Source organism: Thalassophryne amazonica, chromosome 6 (assembly GCF_902500255.1).
Source record: "Thalassophryne amazonica chromosome 6, fThaAma1.1, whole genome shotgun sequence".
Classification (NCBI taxonomy): Eukaryota; Metazoa; Chordata; class Actinopteri; order Batrachoidiformes; family Batrachoididae; genus Thalassophryne; species Thalassophryne amazonica.
In genome coordinates, this window is record NC_047108.1 from 123,371,118 (window position 1) to 123,398,661 (window position 27,544).

Consider the following 27,544-nt stretch of genomic DNA (forward strand, 5'->3'; position numbering starts at 1 on the left):
GGCGTGACTTTGTTGGTATATATTCTCGACCTCTGTGCTGCGCACATGTAGTTATCCAGGTGCTAAAGCACCGCCCTCTGGCGGTCAGGAGGAATGAAATAGAACAGCATGATTCCAGATCAAAGTTAGCACTTAAAAACAATAAAGGTGATTGTTTTCCTAGTTGAACCACATGAATTCTCGAAGCTTCAGCCTTTCATTTTGCACAACATTGAACTCAACAACATGTAAAAGTTGTGTGACATGTTGTGCATATTGCCTATATATGAAGTGAGAGTAAGTCACCATCAAGTCGCCTGTCGGTTCATGAAACTGTAAGTCCCAAGTCATGACTAGCTAACTTTGGACTTGCAGTTTAATGACTTTGGAGTAACTTGATGGTGTCTCCCAGCTTTGGCCGATTCTATAGTCAGAATAACTAGTAACAGTTGAGTGTGACTAGCTAGTGCTGGACTAGTCAGCTACTGAATTTCAGTAGTCGTCTCAACGCTAGTCTACATTGTTGTGTAGCATGGTTAAACTGGGAAAGTTGCTGTACAAAATATGATCATTTTAAGCCCATAATCATACAAAGCAGTGAAATCTTCCTTAAAAGTGATACAGAAATGTGTCCTTTTTTAGTTAGGTGCAGTTAAATCATGTTCCTGCTTCTTAGGTTAATGGTCACTTGGACTACATGCGTCAAATGGACACCATCTTGGTAGCAGTGGGAGTCCCGACCAAAGAAGTTCCAGGATCCTCCTTTGGCCTTCCTCAGTCTGGGACACCACCAGCAAAGGGGACAGTGGACAAACCTGACCGAGGTCCAAATGAAGAGAAATCAAGTGAGACACATAGCAGAGCAGTTGAGACAGAAGAAGGCAGAGAACTGAGTCAAGCCATAATAACAGAGGAGAATGGTGAGGGATGGGATATCCCTGATATTTCAGACCTGCTTGAGTCTTTGAGCGATGGCGAGTCGGAGCGTCAGGCAGCAGTTAGGAACAATTTACCAGATGGCAGTGAGGAAAATGCCACTAAAAATGACCTGGGCTGGGCTTTCGCTCAGCGTGACAGTGACAAGGTGGCGGGGCCTCATAATGACCAAATGTCTTGGGGGAGGGGTGATGGACGCTGGAGCACAGAGTGTGTAGAGACAAATAAAGGCAGCCATTCCAGTCTCGATTTATTGACAGAAACAGAGCACCAAAGTGGCAGTTTCAGCATGAAAATCCCCTCAATTGATGGATGTATTCCTGGAAACTAACAGTGTCGGTTCTTGTGGCCTTATGCTCATGTCCTCTGTCTGAGGAACAGTGCACCTGACCTTTAATTCTCTCTTTGTGGGTGGTGAGCTCACATGGATGTGACTCCATGCTGTTTTCTTCGGGCTGAGCCCAACTATGTTCCATGGCTGTAGACCCAGCTACCAGGTGCTTGCCGGCGGGTTCCCCTGCCACAGGCCTGACTCCAAGAGGAGACTCTGGATTCCCTAATCTGGGTGTGGTGACGCATTCCATTTTTGTGTCAGTCACAAAGGGTCTTTGTTGAATTACCCTGTATCTGTCTCCTTGCCTGTATATGCTGAGTGGGCCCAGCCAGTTTACAAGTGTTTTGTGGACTTGGAAAATACATATGAGCAGGTACCCCAAGGCGTCTTGTGGGAGGTGTGGCAGAAGAATGGGATTTTGGGGCTGCTGCACCACATTATCCAGTCTGTATACAACCTAATATGGGAGCGGTGTCCACATTTGTGGCATTGCATCAGACCTGTTCAGTGCTTGTTGGGACTCCACCACAGGTCCCCTTGTCACCACGGGATTTCAAAGTGTAATCAGGGATTGGAGGGTGTCCCATTTGGCGACCTCAGAACTGCATCTGTGCTTTTTGCGGATGATGTGGTTCTGTTGGATTAATCGGACAGTGACCTCTGATGTGCACTGGGCATGTGTGAAGTGACTGGGATAGGTCTCAGCAGCTCCAAATCTGAGGCTATGGTCCTCTGTTGGAAGAGGGTGGATTGTCCCTTCTGGGTCAGGGGAGAGTTATTGCCCCAAATCAAAGAGTTGAAGTATCTCATGATGAAGAAAGAAGCCGTGGCTCTTGATTTACCAGTCGATAAATCGCACAACCTTGAGCTTTTGGTTGTAACCGAAAGCTCACGGTTGCGTATCTGAATGGTGGAAATGAGGATCCACCCTCTAAGATCTCTAATACTCAGGGACAGGGCGAGAAGATTGAATATATCTGAGAGACTCTGAGTAGAGCTGCTGCTTCTTTGCATCGAAAGGAGCCAGCTGAGGTGGTTCAGGCATGAACAGCGAGGATGTGCCCTGGAGGGTTTTTTTTTTATTACAAACTGTGATTAGTGTTGGATTATGTTAGTGTTATCCAACAACCTTTAGTTACCAAACAAGCAGCTGTGGCTTTGGTGGCCACCAGATCTAGGCTTTGAAAACAGAATCATCTCAAAGTTCAGGAAGGTCCTTTTGAGCTAAATGTAACTTCAAACCAACGGATATGTTGAGAGACAGCCAGAGTGAGAACAAAGACGTGTCTGCTTTGGCTACGTTCATATGTAATCCTTCCGTGAAGGGTTGTGTGGACTTGCTATTTGTGCTCTAGAATGTAACCACTGTTAATCAGAAAATGATCTTTCTGATTTAGGAAATGTTTGTTCAGAAACTCTGCCTGTCACAGACCCCATTCACTGTGTACTTAGCTCAACCATCTCCAGCGCGCTTTTCTTTTGATCCTAAGTTCATACAAAATTTTTTTGGCAGGGTTGTGTGGAGGAATAACTGTGTAATTTGAGTTTTAGAAGATAACTTCTGTGACATAATCAGAAAGTAACTATTTATTTCTCTGTAGAAACAGCCCATGTCTCACAATGACAACTACAGCTGTTCAAAACCCATCATCAATCCAGCATCCACTAACCATCCAGCAGGTGCCACACACATGTATGGAATATTACATGTTATTATTAATTTTCGTGTTGCCTTGGTTGACATGGATATTATTGCAGCAATCTGACCGGAATATGTCAATGCAAGTGTCAAGTCTTCTACAAGGACATTCTTTTCTCGTCTGCACATGGATTAACTGTGTTTGTGTCAGTGGAAAATGATGTGATGTTGTGATGGAGATAGTTTACTTTCACAGTGGAACACTGTCTTATCCCTGACACCAATTTGATGTCATTTCTGTTGATTTTTAAACCACATTTTGTGATGAGAACTTCCACACAAATGAGAGACTAGCAGACAGAATTTGAAGTTAATCGTGTTGTGTATGATAAGTGAATTTCTGCAGCCTTTACCTGTTTTGTTTTACTGACTTGTCCAGTTATTTTTTTTCCTTTTTCATTAAAAGGTTTCTTAAAAACAGATTAAAGCTTGGAGACAAAATTTACCAGAAGTATTTAGGTCTCTGAGGAACTATGTGTCTCTTTAGCCTTAAAAGGCCACACCCTCCATCACTGGTTGGGTGAATCTCTGAGAGGAAACAGAGTCCATATATGGACTACAGTGACATACGAGGTCTGTCAATAAAGTAACGGTCCTTTTTATTTTTTTCAAAAACTATATGGATTTCATTCATATGTTTTTACATCAGACATGCTTGAACCCTCGTGCACATGCGTGAGTTTTTCCACGCCTGTCGGTGACGTCATTCGCCTGTGAGCACGCCAAGGGAAGGAGTGGTTCCGCCCCCTCGTCGGATTTTCATTGTCTGGAAATGGCGGAATGAAAAGGACTTTTTTTCCATCAGAATTTTTTCAGAAGCTGTTAGAGACTGGCACCTGGAAACCATTCAAAAAATGTATCTGGCTTTCGGTGAAAATTTTACGGGCTTCAGAGAATAAGGTCTGTGTTACTACAGCTTTAAGGACCCCTTTAAGGATGCTCGGCACGCCACGCTCCAAGCTGCGACGACGCGGCACAAGCCACCGGATTGTCAGAGGACAAGTTTGGACATGTCCAGCTCTCCATAATTTCTCTGATACTTACTGGACTGGTAAGCATTGAAAGCCGAGATAGGTATGTCCCAACTTGTCCCATGACACGCCGAAACGGAGGTGTTCCTTTGTCTCGCTTCCAAAGCGAATCGGTCTTTACGCGTGAAGCCTCCGCGCGGCTTTCCATGACAAAATCTCTTGTTAAAAGTGAAATCTGCCAGAAAATGGCTGATGTCCAGCTCTTGTGATAACCAGAGAAAGAGCACATGACGGTCTCGTATCCACAGAGCCATCCGTTTAGGAATGATCCGGTGGCTTGTGTCGCGTCGTCGCAGCTTGGAGCGCGGCGCGCCGAGCGTCCTTAAAGGGGTCCTTAAAGCTGTAGTAACAGTCCTTATTCTCTGTGAAGCCCGTAAAATTTTCACCGAAAGCCAGATACATTTTTTGAATGGTTTCCAGGTGCCAGTCTCTAACAGCTTCTGAAAAAATTCTGATGGAAAAAAAAAGTCCTTTTCATTCCACCATTTACAGACAATGAAAATCCGACGAGGGGGCGGGACCACTCCTTCCCTTGGCGAGCTCACAGGCGAATGATGTCACCGACAGGCGTGGAAAAACTCACGCATGCGCACGAGGGTTCAAGCATGTCTGACATAAAAACATATGAATGAAATCCATATAGTTTTTGGAAAAAATAAAAAGGACCGTTACTTTATTGACAGACCTCGTACATTACAGAAGTTTAAAACGAGTCATTTCAAATCTCAAATTTTATTACAGTTGTAAATATTCTACATGAAATTGTTTATTTATTTATTTATTTTTGCACTTTGGGAATTTTTTTTACATTAAAACAGTAACCACTTTTAAACGTTAAAAAAGTAGATGAATACAGGTTTTACACAATGACTGTTTTGAATCCTGCCACAGTCTCATGATTCAGTCCCGTGTGTCCACCTGATTGGGGAGAAGCAAAGGCAGCTCGATCTCGGCATCCAGCAGGTTGACACCCTCGGTGGCAGGGGGCTGGGTGGAGTCAGAGGCGAGCGGCGAGGGGGTGTCACTGGCTATGTTGGGTTCTCCTGAGTTTCGCAGAGAGAGGGAGAGCGCTGGCGAGGGCCTTCTGGGTGAACGGGAGGAACAGCAGGGTAACAGTTTGCCCAGAGCTCGCTTAAAGTCTCTCATGAACAGGGGATAGATGATGGGGTTCATTGTGCTGTTGCAGTAGCCCAGCCAGGTGATGGCATCAAAGAGTGCAAGAGGAACACAATCGCACACTGCCTGGAAAAAAGACAGGAAAAAAAATGGCAAGCTGTCAGAAAGCCTTTCAGGGTGATCTACAGGGTGACCCAAAAAAACCAGAGCCCCAACATGTCCTGGTCAACCAAGGAGAAGACGATCGGAACAATCGTCCTCCCAAGACATGTTGGGGAAGGCGATTGTTCCAATCATCTTCCCCAACATGTCTTGGTAAACCAAGGAAAAGACATTTTGCCCGGAGGCCTATTTCACCAACAAATCAAACCATTTGGAGCATATTTTGGAATGAACATGACTTTTATGCAATGCGACCAAGATAACTGAACTTTAGGAAATGATTTTACACAGACCGAAGTTTAAGTCCAGCAAATTTACCTTTTTAGGATTTATTAAAATTTTTCTGTTTTTTGGGGGGGCTTTGTTTTACCCTGTATCCGAGCAGTAATTAATGGTACTACTTTTCCATCTATTATATGACAATATTTCTATTACTATAGACAGGAATATAAAACGTTGCAAATTTCACTGTAAATCCACTCTGTTTATAAATGTGGTTACGCATTAAACCAACAAACAGATCTACAATATTATGCTGCTTCCGTACCAATTTAAAGCATCTAAAGAAAAAGAATATAATACTAGCAGTCATGTGATTACATACCTCAGTTGAGACCCAAAGCACCATGAATAACAGTACACTTTGGGGATATGACCCATAATGTGATGATTTCTATTCTATCTAAGGCCAGAAGGATGCCCATGTTTGACCTGGCTGCAGCAGAGAGATGGGTACTTTCCAAAAGTAGGGAGGAACTGGTTGGTCTGCATGAGTGGTTGCCTTCCAGCACCCAAGGCAGTTCCGCATGCTTAGCGGACGCAGTGACATGCACTGCAGTTTGTGGCGACCCCTCCCCCACCCCAACACCTTTTTTCCTTTGTCATAAAATTCCAAATTTGGTCTGAAATAGAATGGCTAAAATTCCAATTCCAGGACCAATTGGGCAGCACAGTCTCAGTTGAGGGCAGACGCTAAAGGGATAAAATACGAAGCATATGATGTAATTTCACTACTTCTGGAGACAAAAACATAGCATTTTCTCTGAGTTTTTGGGCAAATTACACACAAAGTGAAAATGCTAAGAAAAAGTGACGATGCAGTGGAAAGTGGACATGTGTTGCCATTTGTTTATGACCCCAAGCTCAAACGTGTCGAGGCGGTTGTGCAGGCGAGAGAATGGTGCTACTTTGGTTAGTTGTGTAGGATAACACTTACCAACATGACGTCTCCCATTTGCCTTGCCTTCCCTTTTCCACTGGGAACCGAAAACCAAAAAAAAAAAAAACATTTCATGACTGCTTCGGTGATTGCAGCTGAAAGCAAAACAGGACACCATTTTCCCATGTGAAGTTATGCTGTGTATATATTGCACAACGGGAGCGGCTGTCCCCATAAGTGGTCCAATCCCGCGATATTACGCAGGGTTCAAATGAGACTGCGCTGCCCTCTTTGTATTTCTCACCAAGTTTCATAAAATTTGGTAGCTGGCCCTGTGATAAATTGGTGTACCCCAACTCTCACCCAATAACTGCTGGGATTGGCTACAGTCCCCGTGACCCTTAACTAAGATGGGAGTGGAAGATCTGCATCCTAATGACGTGACCCACCCACCCAAGCCTATTCTTCATGATGACACACTTGATCCTCTGGTCGATCTAGAGACGCCTGTGCGTGGGTTTGTTTAAAGTGGGAATGTCGTTGCACATCAACAAACACATGGTCCTTGACAGATCTTTCGCCTGGTCCGATGGCTGGGGAACCACTGAAGATCTGGGTCTGAGGACCTGCTGCAGTATGATTATTGCACAGATTGGACTGCTCACAGCAAGAGGGCACTGCAAGTTGTATTTGAAGAAGGTGTGCTTTTATTACCACACGATGCAGCGGATGTCACAGGTTTTGAGGGGAGCGTGTAGTTTTCACACTGTCTGCAAGGAATGTCAATCAGACCTGCTGCCCATGAAACAAATGTTTGTTTCCCAACCAGAAACCATTTCCAGTGTCATTTCCAATCAGTCTCACACCTGTGGGCCACGTGGAGCTACTACACCCAATAAAGATGTTTTTTCAAGCTCAAGTGCACATTTTAAAGTGACCTTTTGCTGCGATCACTCCACAGCACATCTGTGCAGTAAACACGCCGTTTAGTCAGCCACAGCAGCCGTGCACCTCTGTTACCTTGGAGAGAATGAAGTGCTCACTAACGTGGATCTTAACACATTTGTGAACAAAATTTCAGGAAAATAAATCTTTCAGAACCAAAGAAGTCTATTGAAACAAAAACAAAAGTGTTGCATTTCTGTATGTATTTTTGTTGTCGAGTGTATTTCTGCATCCATCGAAACTACACGTGTCTGACGTTAAAACAGGTTTTGCCCCCAAACCACTTGGTTTGGAGAGGAGCAGTGAAGGAGGAGACAGCTGTTAGAGGAGGTCTTCCAATACTACCGAGACGAGAGAGGGAGGCGGTCGGACTAAGGCAGAAGGGAGGGGTGCATTTCGCACACCACATTGAGTGTGAAAAGGAAGACGGGCGCAGGCACAGTGGCGCCTGTGTGCTGTGCAGAGGAGAAGGGCACAGATGGGGATTCAAAACGACTTCGTCATCGAAATAAAGGGAGGGAGTGGCAAAAACAGGACAAGTGTCATTAGCATTTGAGAAGAATCTGTTTATAACATTCAGTGACTCTCTCTAATGTTCTTCTCAGCTATGGGTTTGTCTCATCGGTTGCCGCCGAATCTAAGTCAACAAGTGAAAACCCAACAGAATGCCAACTATAAATGGTACTTCAATGTGTTGCTTTCTGTTTTTCACTGTGAGTCAGCCACACCGAGCTCAAATGCCAATCTATTTCCTCACCGGCAAGCTTGGCAATGCAGTGACGCCAAGACTGGCCAGTACCAAAATAGATCCGTATCCAAGTGTCTTTAATCTTTATTTCATTTTACTTCACACACTTTTCGTGCTGAATGTTGGCATTGACGTGTGTCTGTGCACTAACCTGAGCCATGTTGGTGATGAAAAACGGCAGCCAGGCGCTGAAGAAGAGACCCAGCAGGACGCCCAGGGTCAGACTGGCCTTCAGCGCCCTCCGACCCTGCCCGTGTGCCAGCCGACGCTCGCTGTTCACTGACGCCTGAGGACATTATAGCCACGTGTCAGACAGCTCACGGGTTCTACGGTGCGCCGCCTTTGTCAAATGGTGCATTTGCATGCTTAAATAACGTCTTTCTTCATTTTACAGTTCATGTAAATGAGTGCATTATATCTGCTTTGCACTTCCCAAGAACAATTATGGTCCAAAAAAAAAAATGTTAAAATTTGTGTCATACACCACTTTTGTTTCAGCCAATTAGAATTAATTTACATGCAAACGAGGGCAGCATATCTAACACACCATCTGTGTTTTTCTCTAATGGTTTCTGGGCAGGATTCATATCTGTTCTCTTTAATTGGCCGTCGAGGACGAGTTTCCTTTCACACATTTTTTTAGGATAAAAAGAAAATGACAGCTTTAAATCACTGAATTATGCTTGGCATTTTATCATGATTTTGAACCAAAAACACTCCTTTGTGTGCAATAGACTCATCTAATTTACCATTAGAATAACTGAAGGAATTTTTAAAAAATACAAGGGGTGATTGAGACGTTTTGAGCCTAAACCAGCAAATGCAGGGCACTGTTCTCCATCTTTCGCATTGTGAGAAACCATCATTTCTCAAGAATGTGTGAAGTTTTGACTCACTGGGTTCAATTTTGAGAAATGCTGGTTTCTCAGAATTCAAAAGATGGAGAACCATCTTTTGAATTCGCCATCCATCTCCCACAACCTGGAAAGGATGCTCGGAGTGTAACACCTGTGCCTTTAAAGTGGCCCGTCAATGTCAGAAAAGCCTTCTGTGTTTCTTTCTCCTTCATCTCACAACCTACCTGTGGGGCATATGCACTGATGATATTCATCATTCCAACACACACCTTGTGAGACACTATCTTAACCTCCAACACACTCTTAATATACTCTTCCTTTTAAAATGCCCACATCACGATGCAATAACTTGAACCCACTCTTGATGCTCCTTGCCTTACTTCCCTTCTACTTGGTTTCTTGCACACAGTATGTCTACCTTTCTCCTCTCCATCATATCAGTGAACTGCCTCTCTTTACCAGTCATACTGCCAACATTCAAAGTCCCAACTCTCACTTCTACCCTTCTAGTTTTCCTCATGTCCTGCTGCCTTTGGACACATTTTCCTCCTCTTCTTCTTCCAGAAATAACCCAATTTCTACCACTACCCTGTTCGACAACGGCATCGATGGCAGTCATTGTGAACCTGGATCTCGACCGATCCAGTATGGAAATTCAATTTGTGTCCTGCATGATTTTTTTGTGGCTTTTTTATGCCAGATACCCTTCCGACTGCAACCATATTCATTAATCTGGACTTGGTACCAGTATGCAGAATGTACTGGCTGCACACCGCATGTGGCTGAGTTCACAACTAAGCCACCATGTTGCCCATAAACATGTCATAATACAAATTATAAGTTGTCATGTAGCGGGCACCAGATAAAAATCTTGTCTTGGGAACCAAACTGCTCAGGGCATTCTCATACCATCAACTTTGAAAACCCTCATTTTCAACTTTTTGGGTGTGCACTTGTGGTTGACCACATGCAAGGTCATGTGGTCTGCATTGCAGTTTCTTCAACTCCTGAGCTGGGAAACTGATTATACATGCAAGTCAAATATAAGAAAGAAGGGGATTTATGCAATAGTACAAATAAAATTCATTTTAAATGCATAGTAATCATGTGCATATATTAGAATAAAAACATACTTTGTTTCAAATTGACAAGAACCAGTTTGAAGAAGATGCATCACCCTGAGTTTGTTAGTTTTTGTTCAGAGTGAGCCAAATGTATAAAATCTGTACATGCAATTAAAATGGAAAAATCATAAATATAGGACTAAATATTTTTGGAGTGTATGTTACATGTTGCTGTCAAATAAAGGCAGCCCATACAGTATTTACAAATGAAAAACCCTATCACAGTCTGGTCATTTTTTGTTTTGTTTTTTTATCATGTTGGCTGTGTATTTTAAACCCTCAACAGAATCAAACTTAAATTAGTTATTTTCCCTAGTTTCACACATCTGCAAAAAACCTTATGTTTATATCCTTTTAATTCAACATATTTCGGACTTTATTTCTTAAATGAGATCCGTGCATTATCTTATGAGAAACTGATGGCAATGCTGAAAATTATTTTTATCTTGCAACATTGAGAAAAATGTGCTGAAACTGCAAAATAAATAAACAAAATAAATAGTTTTGGTCATGATTTATTTCCATAGACTGTGCCCCACCCAATCACTATATTTCATGAAAAATAGTCCATCAAGATTTGTGTAATTGTAGTTAATGTGTTGGTGACAAAGTAACCTAAAATATCTATCTGAATGTGCGTGTGTGTCTGTGTATTTTTTATTATTATTTTTTTACTTAAAAAAAAAAAAAAAGTAAATAAAATTTACACCCGGAAACAACAGAAGGCTTCAGTTAATTCAGTTTTGGCCAGGATTTCCGCTGACCCAACTACCATAAACTAAATCAAATTTAACAGCATGGATATATTAATACGCTGCATCTGGAAAGTATTCACAGCACTTCACTTTTCCCACAATTTTTAATGTTAACAGCCTTATTCCAAAATGGATGAAATTGATTTTTGCTCAAAATTCTACACACAATACCCCATAATAACAACGTGAAAAGGGGGGGGGGGGTTGCAAATTTATTAAAATCAAAAAACTAAGAAATCATGTACGTAAGTATTCACAACCTTTGCTATGAAGCTCAAAAATTAAGCTCAGGTGCATCCTGTTTCCACTGATCATCCTTGAGATGTTTCTACAGCTTAATTGGAGTCCACCTGGGGTAAATTCAGTTGATTGGACATGATGTGGAAAGACAGACACCTGTCTACATATAAGATCCCATGGTTGACAGTCAGAGCACAAACCAAGCATGAAGTCAAAGGAATTGTCTGTAGACCTCTGAGACAAGATTGTCTCAAGGCACAAATCTGGGGAAGGATACAGAAACATTTTGGCTGCTTTAAAGCTCCAAATGAGGGGAGAAGGGTTTTAGTGAGGTGGTCTTAGGGAGGTGACCAAGAACCCAATGGTCATTCTGTCAGAGCTCCAACGTTCCTCTGTGGAGAGAGGAGAACCTTCCAGAAAGACAACCATCTATGAGAGATGGTTGATGTTTTTCAGCAGCAGGAAGTGGGAGACTAGTCAGGATTGAGGGAAAGATGAATGTAGCAATGTACAGAGACATCCTGGATGAAAACCTGCTCCAGAGCACTCTTGACCTCAGACTGGGGCGACAGTTCATCTTTCTGCAGGACAATGACCCTAAACACACAGCCAAGATATCAAAGGAGTGGCTTCAGGACAACTCTGTGAATGCCCTTGAGTGGCCCAGCCAGAGCCCAGACCTGAATCTGATTGAACATCTCTGGAGAGATCTGGAAATGGCTGTGTACCGACGCTCCCCATCCAACCTGATGGAACTTGACAGGTGCTGTAAAGCGGAATGGACCAAACTGCCCAAAGATAGGTGCACCAAGCTTGTGGCATCATATTCAAGAAGACTTGAGGCTGTAATTGCTGCCAAAGGTGCATCAACAAAGTATTGAGCAAAGCGTGTGAATCGTTATGTACATGTGATTTCTTTGTTTTTGTTTTTTTTTTATAATAAATTTGCCAAATTAAAAACAAACAACTTTTTTCATGTTGTCATTATGGGGTGTTGTGAGTAGAACTTTGAGGAAATTCATTTTGAGGAAAAAATGAATTTATTTTGAAATAAGTCTGTCACATAACAAAATGTGGAAAAAGTGAAGTGTTGTGAATACTTTCTGGATGCACTGTACACTGCTCAGCATAGTCAAGGAAACACAGTGTTCCCATAATTATTTTGAGCAATGTATTTATAAGGTGGAATTTCAATCTTTTTTTTTTTTTTTTTTTTTTAGCATGTTTGCCCTCTCAGTTGCTTCCTTACTGGCGCGTTGTGTAACGCATGATTCTCTTGATGGCTGCAGTCTTCTGCATCTGGGGGAACTTGCCCTGCCAAGGCCCCAGGTGAAGTAGGCCGGGACGGTTCTCCGAGGGACGGATGTGGATGCGGTGGGTGGCTGAGGGCAGCGACCCTCTTCGCCTGCCTCCGTGCTGCCAGAAGGATCCGACAGTAGGTGAAACAAATGGCGCTAGAAGGCAAAAAGAAAGTGAGCACTGATGCCACCAGGGCAAAGGGCAATGTGACCTGCAGGCGGCACTGGAATGAAGGCCCCCCCGTTGGCGACATCTGGAAGTAGGAGGCTGGGTACAGCGTGTCCAGGTAGGAGCTGATGTTACCGACCCCTGATGGATGTCCGCTTCTGTGGCCTAAACTGTTCCATTTCATCTCAATAGGCAGGAAGGACGTGAGTGCCGCCAACCCCCAAGCTGCTGCGACTAGGAGTAAAGCCCGAGGTGGGGTCATCCTCTGCTTGTAGCGGAGGGGTGAGATGATAAAGAGGTAACGGTCCAGGCTGATCACACACAGGTTGAGGATGGACGCACTGCAGCACATGACATCAAAGCAAAGCCAAACAGGGCAAAAAGCGGGCCACAGTACCCAGGCCCCGCATATCTCATTAAGCATGGCCGGGGGCATGACCACCAGCGCCACCATCAGGTCAGACAGGAACAGCGACACCAAGAAGCAGTTGGAAGTGCAACGCAGAGAGCGGTGAGCAAAAACCACAGCAATGAGCAACAGGTTTCCGCACACAGTCATCAGGATGATGACCGACAGCATGAAGGCCAACAACCACGGGCCGCTGCCGCTGATGTTCCACACGCCGCTGCCACCAGAGCTACCATTGTAGCTTCCAGCCGAGGCAGAGGGACGAGCGTCAGCCATGGCGATGCTGAAGACAATCAGTAAAAAAAGCTCCAAATGGTCAAATTTGGTGAAAGACATCACCTCCTTTCTATTCAGCCAAAATGCTCACAACTCAAACCCCAAGCAAAAAACAGGTCGAGAAGCCATCGAACCCTTCTTTTATCGTTAAGGTTCATTCTACCTTCTTCATCTCTGTTTGTAGCAACACATCCTGGTGAGCACGTCCCCGCTTCATCGACAGCTCAGCCAGAATGAGGCATACAACGTCTGGCAGCAACTTTAGAAGCAGCGTGTGATAACAGCGACTGGCAGACAACATGCTGAGATACGCTACGAGCACTTGTACAAGACCAGCGCCTGTGCCAGGACCTGTGTGAAGAACATTTCTGAGACATATGCGTTACCTTACATCAGTGATCTTTCTCAAGTCCTTAAGTGTTGCCATGTTTCACAAGTCCTTTGTTTTCTGGCGGATGTGCGAGCGGCGCAGGAGATCAGAGGAACAGTTGAGCAGCAAGCAGCAGAAGTGCTCTACAGGTATCGTGGTTCTGTCAACGCTTCTTTTAGACCCCCCGCTCCAGTTTTAATCCCCGTGCCGGCCACTCCAGTGCGTCTCCCAGCCAGAGCACAGGGCTTTTGACAGGGAGCGTGTCAAAGTGTGGAGCTGCTCATGCAAATTTGTGCACAGTCACGGCCAAGAAATGCTAATTCTGCATCATAGGAACTAGTGTGGGTGGTTGTCTTCCATGTTTGGTCACAGTGTTTTTTTTTTTGTTTTGTTTTTTTTTTTACAACAAAAGAGACAGCTGCTGGTTCTTCAAAGTTATGTACATTAAAAAATGTCTTAATAATTCATGGTTTTAACAGAACTGTTAAAAGAATTATCCTTGTTTGACACCAATAAATAAATAGTGCATGCTGTTTGGCATTTTAGACTGTTATTACATTTTATTCTGTATTATAGTTGTATGCAATATTTTTGGAAACATTTGTCCAATTATCTCCACTTTGTCTAACAAAATGCTAGAAATGATTCTACTTTTCTCAATAATCTGACCCAACTTTTGGAATTGATGTTTATTCAACATGAAAATAAAAAAATAATAAACACTTATATGTACCAGTGATGTGTGATATTATTATTCAGTGTGCAGTGATTATGTTCAGTTATTCAATTAGTCAGCAAAATATAAAAAACAAAAAAAAAACAGAAAAATTAAGTTTATCATGCTTTCTAAAGCCAAGAACCATTCGACATTGCCAAATTACTTTTTTCTCCAATAAAAAAAAAAATCTAACTCAATGGTAAAATAACCTCGGCCGTATAAGCATGTAATCAATGAAAGAGTGTGGAAATAATCTGACCTTTTGACCCCTTACAATAGGTCAAGATTAGCCATCTCTGTACTTGTCTAAGGTCTGTGTCCCAGGAATGCTCCCTGTGAATTTGAAGACCCTTATAGGCACAGATGGACAGAGGGACAGACGCAAAGTCTTCGCAATACCGATGGCCATATTTTTTCCTTGGGTAATAATAATGAAATAACTGCCACAAATACGTAGTTCATTTGCAGGGTTTGACAAAGGCCGAACCATGTACCTGTAAAATGCAGTAAGTGATTACATTTTCAACACGCTAACTCAAAAATAACAACTGCTGTCATCTTGTAATTCTTCAAATTAAAAAGTCCATATAATGAGAATAAACATTAAAATTGGGTTAAATTAGAGGCACAAAAATCAACAGAAAAAAGCAAGTTTGTTTTTCTTATTTGATGTCCTATATACCTGTGTGCCACTTGGAGATGTCTGGGCTTGTTGCAGGGGGATAATCTTATCATCGCATGCATGGGTGGGTGTGATTTCAAGTTAAACTCAACTTGTGATGAGCTTGTGTCAGTCAGTTTCTTTCATTTCTGGACCGAGGTCTGTTGGCCACCGAGTCCACCACTTCTAGTTTTAAATCAACCAAGTTTAAAACCTGCAAATATTATCTTTAAAAGTGCATCAAAATTTGTCTTAAACTATTAGTGCAACAAATAAATAAAACGATATATTTTAAATTAACCAAATAAAAGCTCGTTAGATAATATCTGTGCTAATTCCTTATTTTATGTTAGTGATCAAGTATTTGCTTTTGATATGATTGGAAGTCTGTGAATTGTGGTTTAGAGTCAAGTTTCATTTTCAACACGCATGTACGTTTCAGATACAGGGATGGCTCCGCCTCTCTGTGAGAGCCAGAAACATTAACTAGAGGTGGGCGGATCGATCCTAATATTGATAATATTGTTACCAACGCTGGTATTGATATTGAACAATCCTTGTGTAAAAAGATAGATACTCAAGCTTTTTTTCTCTCCCGCACGCACTGACTGCTGCGCATGCAGATTCATCAAAGAGCAGCGCTGCGTCACACAACAGCGCACCCTTGTATTGTGGTTTTGTCAGCCCTCTACCTCAGGAGATTTTAAGTTGTGAGTGATTTTTTTTTTAAACAAAAATGTTGCTTGTGATAAAGTATTTTGTTCTCACGTACAATGTTTGGCGATATTCTATCCTAGGTCTTTTGGATCCTTTGGATCTATGAAGCTTAAATATGAAAAAGTATCGGTATCGATATCGGCGATACTGGGCCTGTATTTACTTGGTATCGGATCAATACCAAAATTCTGGTATCACCCACCTCTCTAATATTAACATATAGACTAAACCACACCCACTGTAACCCCCACATCATATAAAGGTGATGTGCGAGTCATTTTCTGGGCTTTCAGGGCCTGGTTTTCACGTGACCTTCATTAAATTCAAAATGGGGAAAATAATGGTTTGGTTCTTGGTAAGGGGCAGTAAATTACGTAAAAGAACCAGGAGACATTACACTCATTTGTAACTTTATTTTTTACTGTCTTAAGAGGCTTTTTGTCCATTTTAAAAGATACCTGCCTTAGAAGTTTAAACAGTCACTCCCTATTCTGCACGTTGAACACCAGATTACATCTACTACACTGGCCTCAGACAGTGGACTCATCTCTGTGCTTGTTCTGTTAGACCTCAGTGCTGCTTTTGATACTGTTGACCATAAAATTTTATTAGATTAGAGCATGCCATAGGTATTAAAGGCACTGCACTGCAGTGGTTTGAATCATATTTATCTAACAGATTACAATTTGTTCATGTAAATGGGGAATCTTCTTCACAGACTAAGGTTAATTATGGAGTACCACAAGGTTCTGTGCTAGGACCAATTTTATTCACTTTATACATGCTTCCCTTAGGCAGTATTATTAGACGGCATTGCTTAAATTTTCATTGTTACGCAGATGATACCCAGCTTTATCTATCCATGAAGCCAGAGGACACACACCAATTAGCTAAACTGCAGGATTGTCTTACAGACATAAGGACATGGATGACCTCTAATTTCCTGCTTTTAAACTCAGATAAAACTGAAGTTATTGTACTTGGCCCCACAAATCTTAGAAACATGGTGTCTAACCAGATCCTTACTCTGGATGGCAGTACCCTGACCTCTAGTAATACTGTGAGAAATTTTGGAGTCATTTTTGATCAGGATATGTCATTCAGAGCGCATATTAAACAAATATGTAAGACTGCTTTTTTGCATTTACGCAATATCTCTAAATTAGAAAGGTCTTGTCTCAGAGTGATGCTGAAAAACTAATTCATGCATTTATTTCCTCTAGGCTGGACTATTGTAATTCATTATTATCAGGTTGTCCTAAAAGTTCCCTGATAAGGTTTTGAATAATCAGGTCCCATCTTATCTTAGGGACCTCGTAGTACCATATCACCCCAATAGAGCGCTTCGCTCTCAGACTGCAGGCTTACTTGTAGTTCCTAGGGTTTGTAAGAGTAGAATGGGAGGCAGAGCCTTCAGCTTTCAGGCTCCTCTCCTGTGGAACCAGCTCCCAATTCAGATCAGGGAGACAGACACCCTCTCTACTTTTAAGATTAGGCTTAAAACTTTCCTTTTTGCTAAAGCTTATAGTTAGGGCTGGATCAGGTGACCCTGAACCATCCCTTAGTTATGCTGCTATAGACTTAGACTGCTGGGGGGTTCCCATAATGCACTGAGTGTTTCTTTCTCTTTTTGCTCTGTATGCACCACTCTGCATTTAATCATTAGTGATTGATCTCTGCTCCCCTCCACAGCATGTCTTTTTCCTGGTTCTCTCCCTCAGCCCCAACCAGTCCCAGCAGAAGACTGCCCCTCCCTGAGCCTGGTTCTGCTGGAGGTTTCTTCCTGTTAAAAGGGAGTTTTTCCTTCCCACTGTCGCCAAGTGCTTGCTCACAGGGGGTCGTTTTGACCTTTGGGGTTTTTACGTAATTATTGTAGGGCCTTGCCTTACAATATAAAGCGCCTTGGGGCAACTGTTTGTTGTGATTTGGCGCTATATAAATAAAATTGAATTGAATTGAATCTAAAATGGTAAAACGTGTGACAGCATGAGGATCCACCTCCTGGAAGTGCAGCACATGAAAACTAAATTTCAGCAGCCAGTCAAATACCGTGCAACACATCTAAGGCTGGACAGTGCCGCCCCCTCACAACTGACTCATCTCCATCACTACGCCTGTCTGTCGCCTCACATCGCCTGCTGCCAAACTCATGACCTCCATCACCCACGTTAAAGCTGCCACCTTATGGGAGGCTTTGTGGCGCTTTGAGCAACACGCACATGTAATATCCAGTCTTTCAAGCTGCATTCGCTGCATTTTGGGCCTTAGCAGATACTTTCACATAACTCCCTGCGAAACATCAGAGAAAATATCCTTCTCAGTAAATCACAATAAGATCATTTTTCCTTATGATTGTTTATTAAATAAACAGATTTTCCCGATATAGCACACAAATACATCCAAACAGTGCAAACGGTGACGTTCCCAACATTAATAAAGCTTCAACTTTAAAGGAAAAAAAAAAATCCCTCGATGATTTATACTTAATGATCCTGTTGAAGAAAATAGAAATAACATTAGATTTCTAGAATTCCATGACAGAAATTAAGCACATGCATGTTTTTAAAGATGAACACGAACCTCTTGCGTTGTGTGCAGCACATAATGTGACCTCAGGTCATTCTGACAGTTGGAGTAAGCCATGCCAAGTCCTACTCCGGAGCCAAATGAAATTGGCCATTGGCGCCCTGGAAAGAAAACACTCATTTCATCTCAAAGAAATCCATAGCATGACTTAATTAAAGGGGTTACAGTCTGCAAAACCAGTTTTAGCTGCAGTTTAAAAAATAAAAAAAACCAGACTTCAGACAACTTTATTGATCCCAAAAAAGGGCAATTACATTTACACTCCAAACAATAAATAAATAAACAGATGAAAATACTTGTGCATTCTTTTGCAGCTAGAGAGCATCACTCCTCACTCTTCTCCGCTCATTATTGTGCAGTAAAGCATCAAAATGTTTAAAACTACTTACGCTTGAAGAACAGAACAGAAAACACAATTCCTAACCCCAGGCCAGTACCTTAAAAAAAGAAAAAAAAAAGAAAAAAGAAAAAAAAGAGAAAGTACTTAAGGTAATGATGAAGTACTGTATATACAGTAGTTACCACATATAGCTATTTTATATATCCAGTACTGCAAAAATAACAATGAATGTCATTATACTTCATTTGTGAATTACAATAATATTCTACAACCCCTTGCAAAAATGATGGAATCACCGGCCTCAGAGGATGTTCATTCAGTTGTTTAATTTTGTAGAAAAAAAGCAGATCACAGACATGACACAAAACTAAAGTCATTTCAAATGGCAACTTCTGGCTTTAAGAAACACTATAAGAAATCAAGAAAAAAAGATTGTGGCAGTCAGTAACGGTTACTTTTTTAGACCAAGCAGAGGAAAAAATATGGAATCACTCAATTCTGAGGAAAAAATTATGGAATCACCCTGTAAATTTTCATCCCCCAAATTAACACCTACATCAAATCAGATCTGCTCATTGACATTGACCCTATGTGTCTTTTTGCAAGGAATGTTTTTGCAGTTTTTGCTCTATGGCAAGATGCATTATCATCTTGAAAAATGATTTCATCATCCCCAAACATCTTTTCAGTTGTCCAAATAATATGTACATTTTCATCCCCAAAACTAACACCTGCATCATATCAGATCTGCTCGTTAGTCTGCATCTAAAAAGGAGTGATCACACCTTGGAGAGCTGTTGCACCAAGTGGACTGACATGAATCATGGCTCCAACACGAGAGATGTCAATTGAAACAAAGGAGAGGATTATCAAACTCTTAAAAGAGGGTAAATCATCACGCAATGTTGCAAAAGATGATGGTTGTTCACAGTCAGCTGTGTCTAAACTCTGGACCAAATACAAACAACATGGGAAGGTTGTTAAAGGCAAACATACTGGTAGACCAAGGAAGACATCAAAGCGTCAAGACAGAAAACTTAAAGCAATATGTCTCAAAAATTGAAAAATGTACAACAAAACAAATGAGGAACGAATGGGAGGAAACTGGAGTCAACGTTTGTGACCGAACTGTAAGAAACCGCCTAAAGGAAATGGGACTTACATACAGAAAAGCTAAACGAAAGGCATCATTAACACCTAAACAGAAAAAAACAAGGTTACAATGGGCTAAGGAAAAGCAATTGTGGACTGTGGATGACTGGATGAAAGTCATATTCAGTGATGAATCTCGAATCTGCATTGGGCAAGGTGATGATGCTGGAACTTTTGTTTGGTGCCTTTCCATTGAGATTTATAAAGATGACTGCCTGAAGAGAACATGTAAATTTCCACAGTCATTGGTGATATGGGGCTGCATGTCAGGTAAAGGCACTGGGGAGATGGCTGTCATTACATCATCAATAAATGCACAAGTTTATGTTGATATTTTGGACAATTGAAAAGATGTTTGGGGATGATGAAATCATTTTTCAAGATGATAATGCATCTTGCCATAGAGCAAAAACTGCAAAAACATTCCTTGCAAAAAGACACATAGGGTCAATGTCATGGCATAGGGTCAATGTCAATGAGCAGATCTGATTTGATGCAGGTGTTAATTTGGGGGATGAAAATTTACAGGGTGATTCCATAATTTTTTCCTCAGGATTGACTGATTCCATATTTTTTTCCTCTGCTTGGTCTAAAAAAGTAACCGTTACTGACTGCCACAATCTTTTTTTCTTGATTTCTTATAGTGTTTCTTAAAGCCAGAAAGTTGCCATTTGAAATGACTTTAGTTTTGTGTCATGTCTGTGATCTGCTTTTTTTCTACAAAATTAAACAACTGAATGAACATCCTCTGAGGCCGGTGATTCCATAATTTTTGCCAGGGGTTGCATTATTATTATTACCTAGAATCTAAGGCTGTAATTTTTACGTTATTTAAATTCCAACAGCCCACCCTATCAAAATATTCTAGTCTCCTCCCTGGAAACTTGCATTCATGTAATGACTTTATTTCTCAATATGCATGAAGGAAATGGTTTTAAACATATTTCTGGACAGTTTGAATCTGAAATATTTAATTCCGACCAAAACTAAAACATCAGCGATTCATTAATGGCTTTAATCTGCTCAGGAAAGAGCAGATTAAATTAGTGCACTTTAGTTATTCAACACTGACTAAGTGAATCTGAAACACATCCTGTGGTTATTGGAGAGTTAAACGTCTGAAACACCTTAAAACAGGCTGACCAGAGTCGAACTTCTTAAGGTTCAAATACATCAAAAATTCTTACTCTAGCGACTAAATGTTCACAAACTACAGAATTTGGATATTTTTTTTTTTCAGCTGGACTTTTATATTTTTTAAAGCTGCACAAATCATTCTGATGTTTGCTAGTTGTCCTCTTGATGTGTCCTACAGAGGTGCCCCAAGAAGACCGAAACATCTTTATTTATACCACTTTCAGGATACATTAGTACTTGCCGGAGGAGGCACAGCACTCTGCAAAACACAGAAAAAAAAATGCATTTTTTTTCCCCCCAACTTAGTGGATTTCCAGCTTCTCTTAGCTTGTCATAGTTGCAGACTGTGAATAATGTTGACGAATTTTAGCCTTCATCAGCAGTGAACCATCATAAGATTCAACACCTGAAACGTCCTTGGGAATCCTTCCCTCTTGGACTAAAGTGAAAGATTTTGGAGATTTTTTTTGTTGTTTTTTTTAAGATAAGTAAATGTTAAGGTATGTAAATTTGGTTGGATAAGGATGCAACCATCACCCACCCCTCTATAAAAAAAAAAATCCTTGAATGATAGCACTTACGGGGAGACAATCTTTTTAAAAAAGTATAGTCATTTTAGGAAGGTGATCATTATGTCATAAATTAACTTATTAAAGTTGCCCTTAACGGAGCTAGCTAGCTATAGCCTCACGCAGAGTCAATGACAGATGCGGACTAAAGTAAAAACGTCCACCTATTCAGTCCACGTTGTAAGACATTTCCACGTCATTATACGCACAATGGTTCAAAATATTTACCAAGTTTGACAGCAGTATCTGCAAGGCATCGGTCCCACTTTTTTCCACGTTCTTTCTCGGACATTGTTAGCTTACGTTTAGGCTTTGTGTCAGAGCCCTGATGCTGCCTTCAAGTGTTACTCGTTTCTCTGGGTCACAGTAGGAGCGTAAAATCATTCATTGCCTGCCCTTTCCACTTTCTATGGAAAATGCTAGCATTTTAATATATTGATTTTTTTTTTTTGCATAAATCGCGTAATATAAATCAACAAAAAATAAGAGCAATGTTTTTGAATAAGATAAATGAGAATTTTTTTTACATAATTATGTTTAGTTTCTGTCATCAATTCTAGTATTTTCATTTATTGAATTATTTTTGCTGCATAAATAACGTAATATAAATCAACAAAAAATCAGAGCAATATTGTTGGATAAGAAGGTAATTTTTTTTGCATAATTGTCCATTTTTTTCTAACATCGATCACTAATGATTAAATGCAGAGTGGTGCATACAGAGCAAAAGGAGAAAGAAACAGTGCATCATGGGAACCCCCCAGCAGTCTACGTCTATAGCAGCATAACTTGAAACACAGCGTAGCAAAAATGTGATATTCGTTTACCCAGAATTTTCACCTGGCATCTGAATGCAGCATTACAAAAACCTCGCGATGCTCAAAATGAAAAATTGCTCGATGTTGCCATCGTGTGGTGAGATGAAATATATACAACAACAGCCTCCCGGCGATCGATTAAAGATGGCGACCAGTCAGGAGAGTTTGTAAGAAGCTCCGAAACTATAAACTGTACCACGATACCAAAGACAACTAAACCGAAAATTACCATCACTGCGAGCCGAGGGCGCCTTAAGCACTATGCTATAGAGTAACTTTGTGAGTAAAATAACAACTGAAGTCGACGCTCAAAGGTAAATGAAAACTATCTTAGCTGCTAGCTGTCCAAGCTAGCTAATTTGGTTTCTGTTCCCTGGACAGCCTGCCCTAAAATGTGGAAGAGAAGAGAACAACTGGCAAGAAAGCAGTATATACCATATTTCCTTGATTAAATGCCTGACCTTAAATAGGCGCCTGCCTCGTTTAATTGCTGGGTGAATACTTCATCTGGAAAAAATTAACGTCTGCCTTAAATAAGAACTGTTCTTGTTTGAAGGCCACTTGCGTTAGCCGGCAGACGTCTACCTGGCTGATTGTACGTGTGAGCAGTCGCAGGTCAACACGTGGGTATATGACAAGTGTCCAAATGGCAGCATCCTGCTCCAGCGTATGTGCTGATGTACAGTATACCGCTAATTTGACTCCTGCTAGCGATGTTAGAAAACGGAAGTACAATTCCTACACCATTGAGACAAAGCTGCAAGCTGTTGCGTTTGCCGAAAAAAACAGCAAGGTAGGTACAGTTTGCAATTAATTATTTTCTCTAAATGAAGCAAAGGAAGCACAAAATTAGTAGATTTATTTCTTCAGCCTTGGAAAAAAAAATTTTGCTATAAAATAATGTGTATATGTCGCGGACGAAGCTCTTCAGCATCTCACCATTTAATTTCTGGTTTGTGACTTCATCTACCATCGGTTTGTGGCTTTTTACGACAATGTTGTCCAGTTTGTGGCTTTTTCTCCACTGGGTTTTGCTCGCATTACTCATTAGGCCTGTTTTGATCATGTTTTGGAAGCTTTTACTATCGCAATTTAGGGTTGTTTTTTGCATCATACACAAATTTAGTCAACAACCACATGGTTCATAACAATTTTTTTCATTGTACATAACAGCTTGGTTTGGTTCACGTCCGTATATTATCTGTAGTGTATATAGTATAACCACATACGGAAAAGAGTTCCCTTCTCAAAATGAAATGGTCTGTTGTAAAACTTAAAAGGAATCTTGAAACCTGAAAGGACGAGTATCTGTTATATTATTGTGATGTGTTTTGACAGGAAGCAGCCGCACGTCACTTCAAGGTGGACCCCAAACGCATTCGGGATTGGTGCAAGCAAAAGGACCACTTGCAGGCCACAAAGGATGGTGAATCTGTCAAGCGTCGGAGGCTGGGCGGAGGTGGTCGCAAGCCATTCAGTGAGGACCTAGAGGAACTGCTAGTCCAGTGGATGGAGGATGAGAGGTCAGAGCATCGTCGTGTGTCACGTAGGATGCTCCAGGACAAAGCTCTTGCTTTGTACAACTCTGGAGACTTTGGTGATGTCTCATTTGTAGCCAGCAGAGGCTGGCTACAGAACTTCCTAGAGCGTAATGGTATTCCCCTACGCAAGAAAATTACCCAGGGCCAGAAACTCCCTCACATGGTGGTGGACATGCTTGAGAAGTTCATTCTCTATGTGCGCCACCTTCGCATTCGTCACCAGTACCCGGACAGCTCCATCATTGCGATGGATGAGACTGTTGTCTGGTTGGACATGGCGCCTGACAACACCTCGGACAAGACAGGCGCAACTTCCATGCCCATTCGCAAAACTGGGCATGAGAAGGGCAGGGTCACTGTTGTGCTTGCTGCCACAGCCAACGGCACCAAGCTACCCCCCTTCCTGGTGTTTAAGGGCAAGCGTCGTGACAAAGAGGTAGACGCCATGTCTGATGTTGTGGCAGCCTACACCCACAATGGCTGGATGAACCAGGAGTTGACCTTGGAGTGGCTGTCACATGTGGTGGGCAGCATGGCTTTTGGACGGTGCCTGTTGGTGTGGGATAGCTACCGCTGTCACATCAGCAAGGACACCAAGGCCCAGGCCAAAACACTAAATTTAGACATGGCAGTTATCCCAGGTGGATGTACAGCGATCATCCACGCTCCAGATGTCTGCTGGAACAAGCCTTTCAAGACACGCCTACGGGACATGTATGACCACTGGATGGCTACCAGGGAGAAGCAGTACACTCATGGGGGCAACCTGACAGCACCCTCCAAATCTGTTGTAGCCTCCTGGGTGAAGGATGCCTGGGAGGGACTCCCTGCTGAGATGGTCTCCAAGTCCTTCAAGGTGTGTGCAGTCACCACAGCCCTTGACAGCTCGGAGGATGAACTCACCTGTTGCCTCAAACCAGATGGTATCCTTCATGAGAGGCGCAAATCACTGGCTGGACACGCTGCTGCTCTGCTGGCCAGCAAAGGAGAACTCAGTGCGCTGGATGGGCTGGAATTTAGTGTCACACCTGAACCAGACATTGAAGAAGACTTTGCCAATGAGTTGGCTGTGGAGGACGATGAGATTGAGGTGATTATTTGAATTATTGTTTTGGAGTGGCACAGGTTGGCTTGTGTTTTGAATGTTTATTTAATTTTTTTTTATTTTATTACCGCTTTGAATGTTCACCAGACAATCAGGACTTTTGGAGTTAATATGGTATACTGTCACTCAGTAAAATGTACCTTCTTTAAATTAGGCTTTGTGTACAATTTTTAGCTTCCGGTGTGATGGAAAAAAAAATTGTGTTATAGGTACATTAAAAAGGATTACATTTGGCAGAGTCTCTCTTTTTTCTGAGTCTGCTGCAAAGTGTTACCTTAAAATCCTAAAATGAAATGGCATGCCGCGGTGTCAATTGCAGAGGAACAATGGTAGGTTCTGCACTGTTGTAGCACTGCCATGAGCACTGCATTGATTTCTAACTAAACGCTACGTGACGGATGTAAAGCGGTCGTGTTTGGTTCACCACACTCAGGGATATGTGTGAAATTAATCAGTTACAGTGCAGGCAGCAAGCAGCATTTTGTTAATAATCGCCGGCCTTGAATAACGTCCTGCCTCGTTTAGGCACCTGGTCTGAGCACGGTTTAAAATAAATAAGCGCCTGGGCTATTAATCAAGGAAATGTGGTAGTTGCCATGGAAAGTCAAGGTCACAGGAATGTTAAAGTGGATGAGTGTGGGGTGTTTGTGGATCCATCCATGGCTGCCAGCCCTGACGGTGTTGTCTCCTCTGACTGTTGGGGAAATCTCTGACTGTTGTTCATAATCTCAGATTACACTATGTAACACAATTTTTGTTCCTGGCTTCTAAGTGTTATATTTCAACTGCTTATGTCTAAAGTCTATGGAAAAATGACTACATTCAGCACAAACTTTGATTTTTTTTTTTTTTTTAACGTTCTAGAAAGTTCTAAAAGTTTCTTGAAATTTCTAGATAATTCTGGAAACTTCTAAAAAATTCTGGACAGTTCTAGCAGTTAAAGAATATTCTAGAAGACTACTCAGTAGTAGTGAAGGCGAATCAAGAATATTCTTGAAAACAGACAGATTTCAAAATATCATTGTCCTGATCACAGAAGCAAAGTTTCTGTGGAATAACAGCTATTTTCTATTTATTTAAGGCATAACAGGTTAGGAAAACACACTGTGTACCCAGGAACAAAATAAAAATTTGTTACATAGTGTTATGAATTTCAGATTATTTTTCAGGTTCGACATGCATAGTTATCTTTTTTGTAATAGATGCAGTTTTCAAATGTGAATATTTTAAGAGTACAAGTATTTACATATATAAAGTCTCAAATGGTGACCAATCGGCACACATCATGTGTATCTATAATCTTTTGAATGTTGGAAACTATCAGTTTTGCATGGATCAGACACAATGTTTCATATGTAAATAAAAATAAAAACACTTTTGACAAACAAATGTTTCTGACTTTGTGTACAATGCTAATAAAAAAGCATTAACTCAAAGAGTTTAATTTAAAAGAGACCCCAAAATATTTCTTGGACTGTAAACCACTATGTGTGTCACATTCAGTATGGCAGGTAAGTATGAAAAGTACAAAAAAAAAAGGCAATAAAAGCTTGTTCGGAAAACACAATTTTAAATTAATGAAATCAAATGAGAATTCATTTGTTTCATGTAACATATGTTGCCATTTGTTAATTGTAGAAATATAGCATTCAGTAACACCTGGCATTCTCAGGGAGGGGAGTTGTGATCTACAGGTACTGAATCAAGAGTGTCTTCAACCTGGATTTGTGTTGGTTGTCCCCATTCTGTCTTCTTAACTTGTAATGTCGTTCTTTTGGTGGCTTACGTGGTTTGCCCCCCTCCCTCGAGTGATATAACCATAGCAAAACTACACTAAACATTTAGTTTAGATTTTTATGGTTTTGTTAAAATTCTGCATTCTCTCATTCCTAATTGTCTTTACACATTGACCAGGTTGGGTGTAAGATGATGAGCAGGTGGACTGTACCAGGTGCCAGTTGACGTGAATTTGACAGCATTCATACTACCATTGAAAATGTCTTGTTTAACTTAATATGGCTAAAATGGAACTAATTTGTTAATCTGTGTTATAAAAATGCAAACTATTTTATCTATATAACTAAAAGAAACAAACTAAAAATGTATAAGTCTGGTGCTCTATTGGAAATTCTTATTTCAGTGCAACTATAGGAAACACCAGGATTGTAGAAATTTTGGACCTGCTCTGAAAGTGAAACAAGCTTCTTTATTTTGTCTTTCTTTTAGATATATTAAGAGAAATGTTTTGTTTATGATAACGTTCTGTTAGTAGAAAAATTTCCTTGCATAAGTGTAAAGCTGATAGATTTAAAGTTTAAAAAGTGATATAATTATCAATGTTAAATACAACAGTTTCAGACTTTGTTCTAATATCAGTTTGTTCAACGTTGTTTTAATATTCATCAAATTCTGTTCTTGAAGATCTAGATACTTTGAGAACAAAGAACAGGCCTTGCATGGAGAAATGGTCATAGCTCTATCTTGTTATGCTACTGGTAAAGGGTAAAACATGAACAAAGTCAAACATAATACTCCCAAATATATAGGATTTAACGCCTTTAGCTTGCAAATGGGCCAATGGACCAGTTATCCA

The 27,544-nt window shown here is 41.2% G+C and overlaps 3 protein-coding genes across 3 annotated transcripts in view; 1 reads left to right on the forward strand and 2 right to left on the reverse strand.

Moving 5' to 3' along the window:
- The window catches only part of tmco4 (transmembrane and coiled-coil domains 4), a 33,120-nt gene extending 29,733 nt beyond the window's left edge, over positions 1–3,387 (forward strand). The window contains exon 14 of the mRNA XM_034173326.1: positions 656–3,387. Within this exon, the coding sequence (XP_034029217.1) occupies positions 656–1,246 (591 nt within the window). The 3' untranslated portion in view covers positions 1,247–3,387. The remainder of the gene's footprint in view (positions 1–655) is intronic.
- Positions 3,388–4,690: 1,303 nt separating this feature from the next.
- htr6 (5-hydroxytryptamine (serotonin) receptor 6) lies at positions 4,691–14,010 on the reverse strand. The gene is made up of 3 exons (XM_034173328.1): positions 12,335–14,010; positions 8,261–8,395; positions 4,691–5,221 (listed from the first exon to the last, which is right to left on the reverse strand). The coding sequence occupies exons 1-3, from the start codon at positions 13,295–13,297 to the stop codon at positions 4,880–4,882; spliced, it is 1,440 nt and encodes a 479-aa protein (XP_034029219.1). The 5' UTR covers positions 13,298–14,010; the 3' UTR covers positions 4,691–4,879.
- Positions 14,011–18,048: 4,038 nt separating this feature from the next.
- micos10 (mitochondrial contact site and cristae organizing system subunit 10) lies at positions 18,049–21,847 on the reverse strand. The gene is made up of 4 exons (XM_034173329.1): positions 21,716–21,847; positions 18,679–18,726; positions 18,284–18,390; positions 18,049–18,195 (listed from the first exon to the last, which is right to left on the reverse strand). The coding sequence occupies exons 1-4, from the start codon at positions 21,777–21,779 to the stop codon at positions 18,187–18,189; spliced, it is 228 nt and encodes a 75-aa protein (XP_034029220.1). The 5' UTR covers positions 21,780–21,847; the 3' UTR covers positions 18,049–18,186.
- Between the last annotated feature and the right edge of the window lie 5,697 nt (positions 21,848–27,544).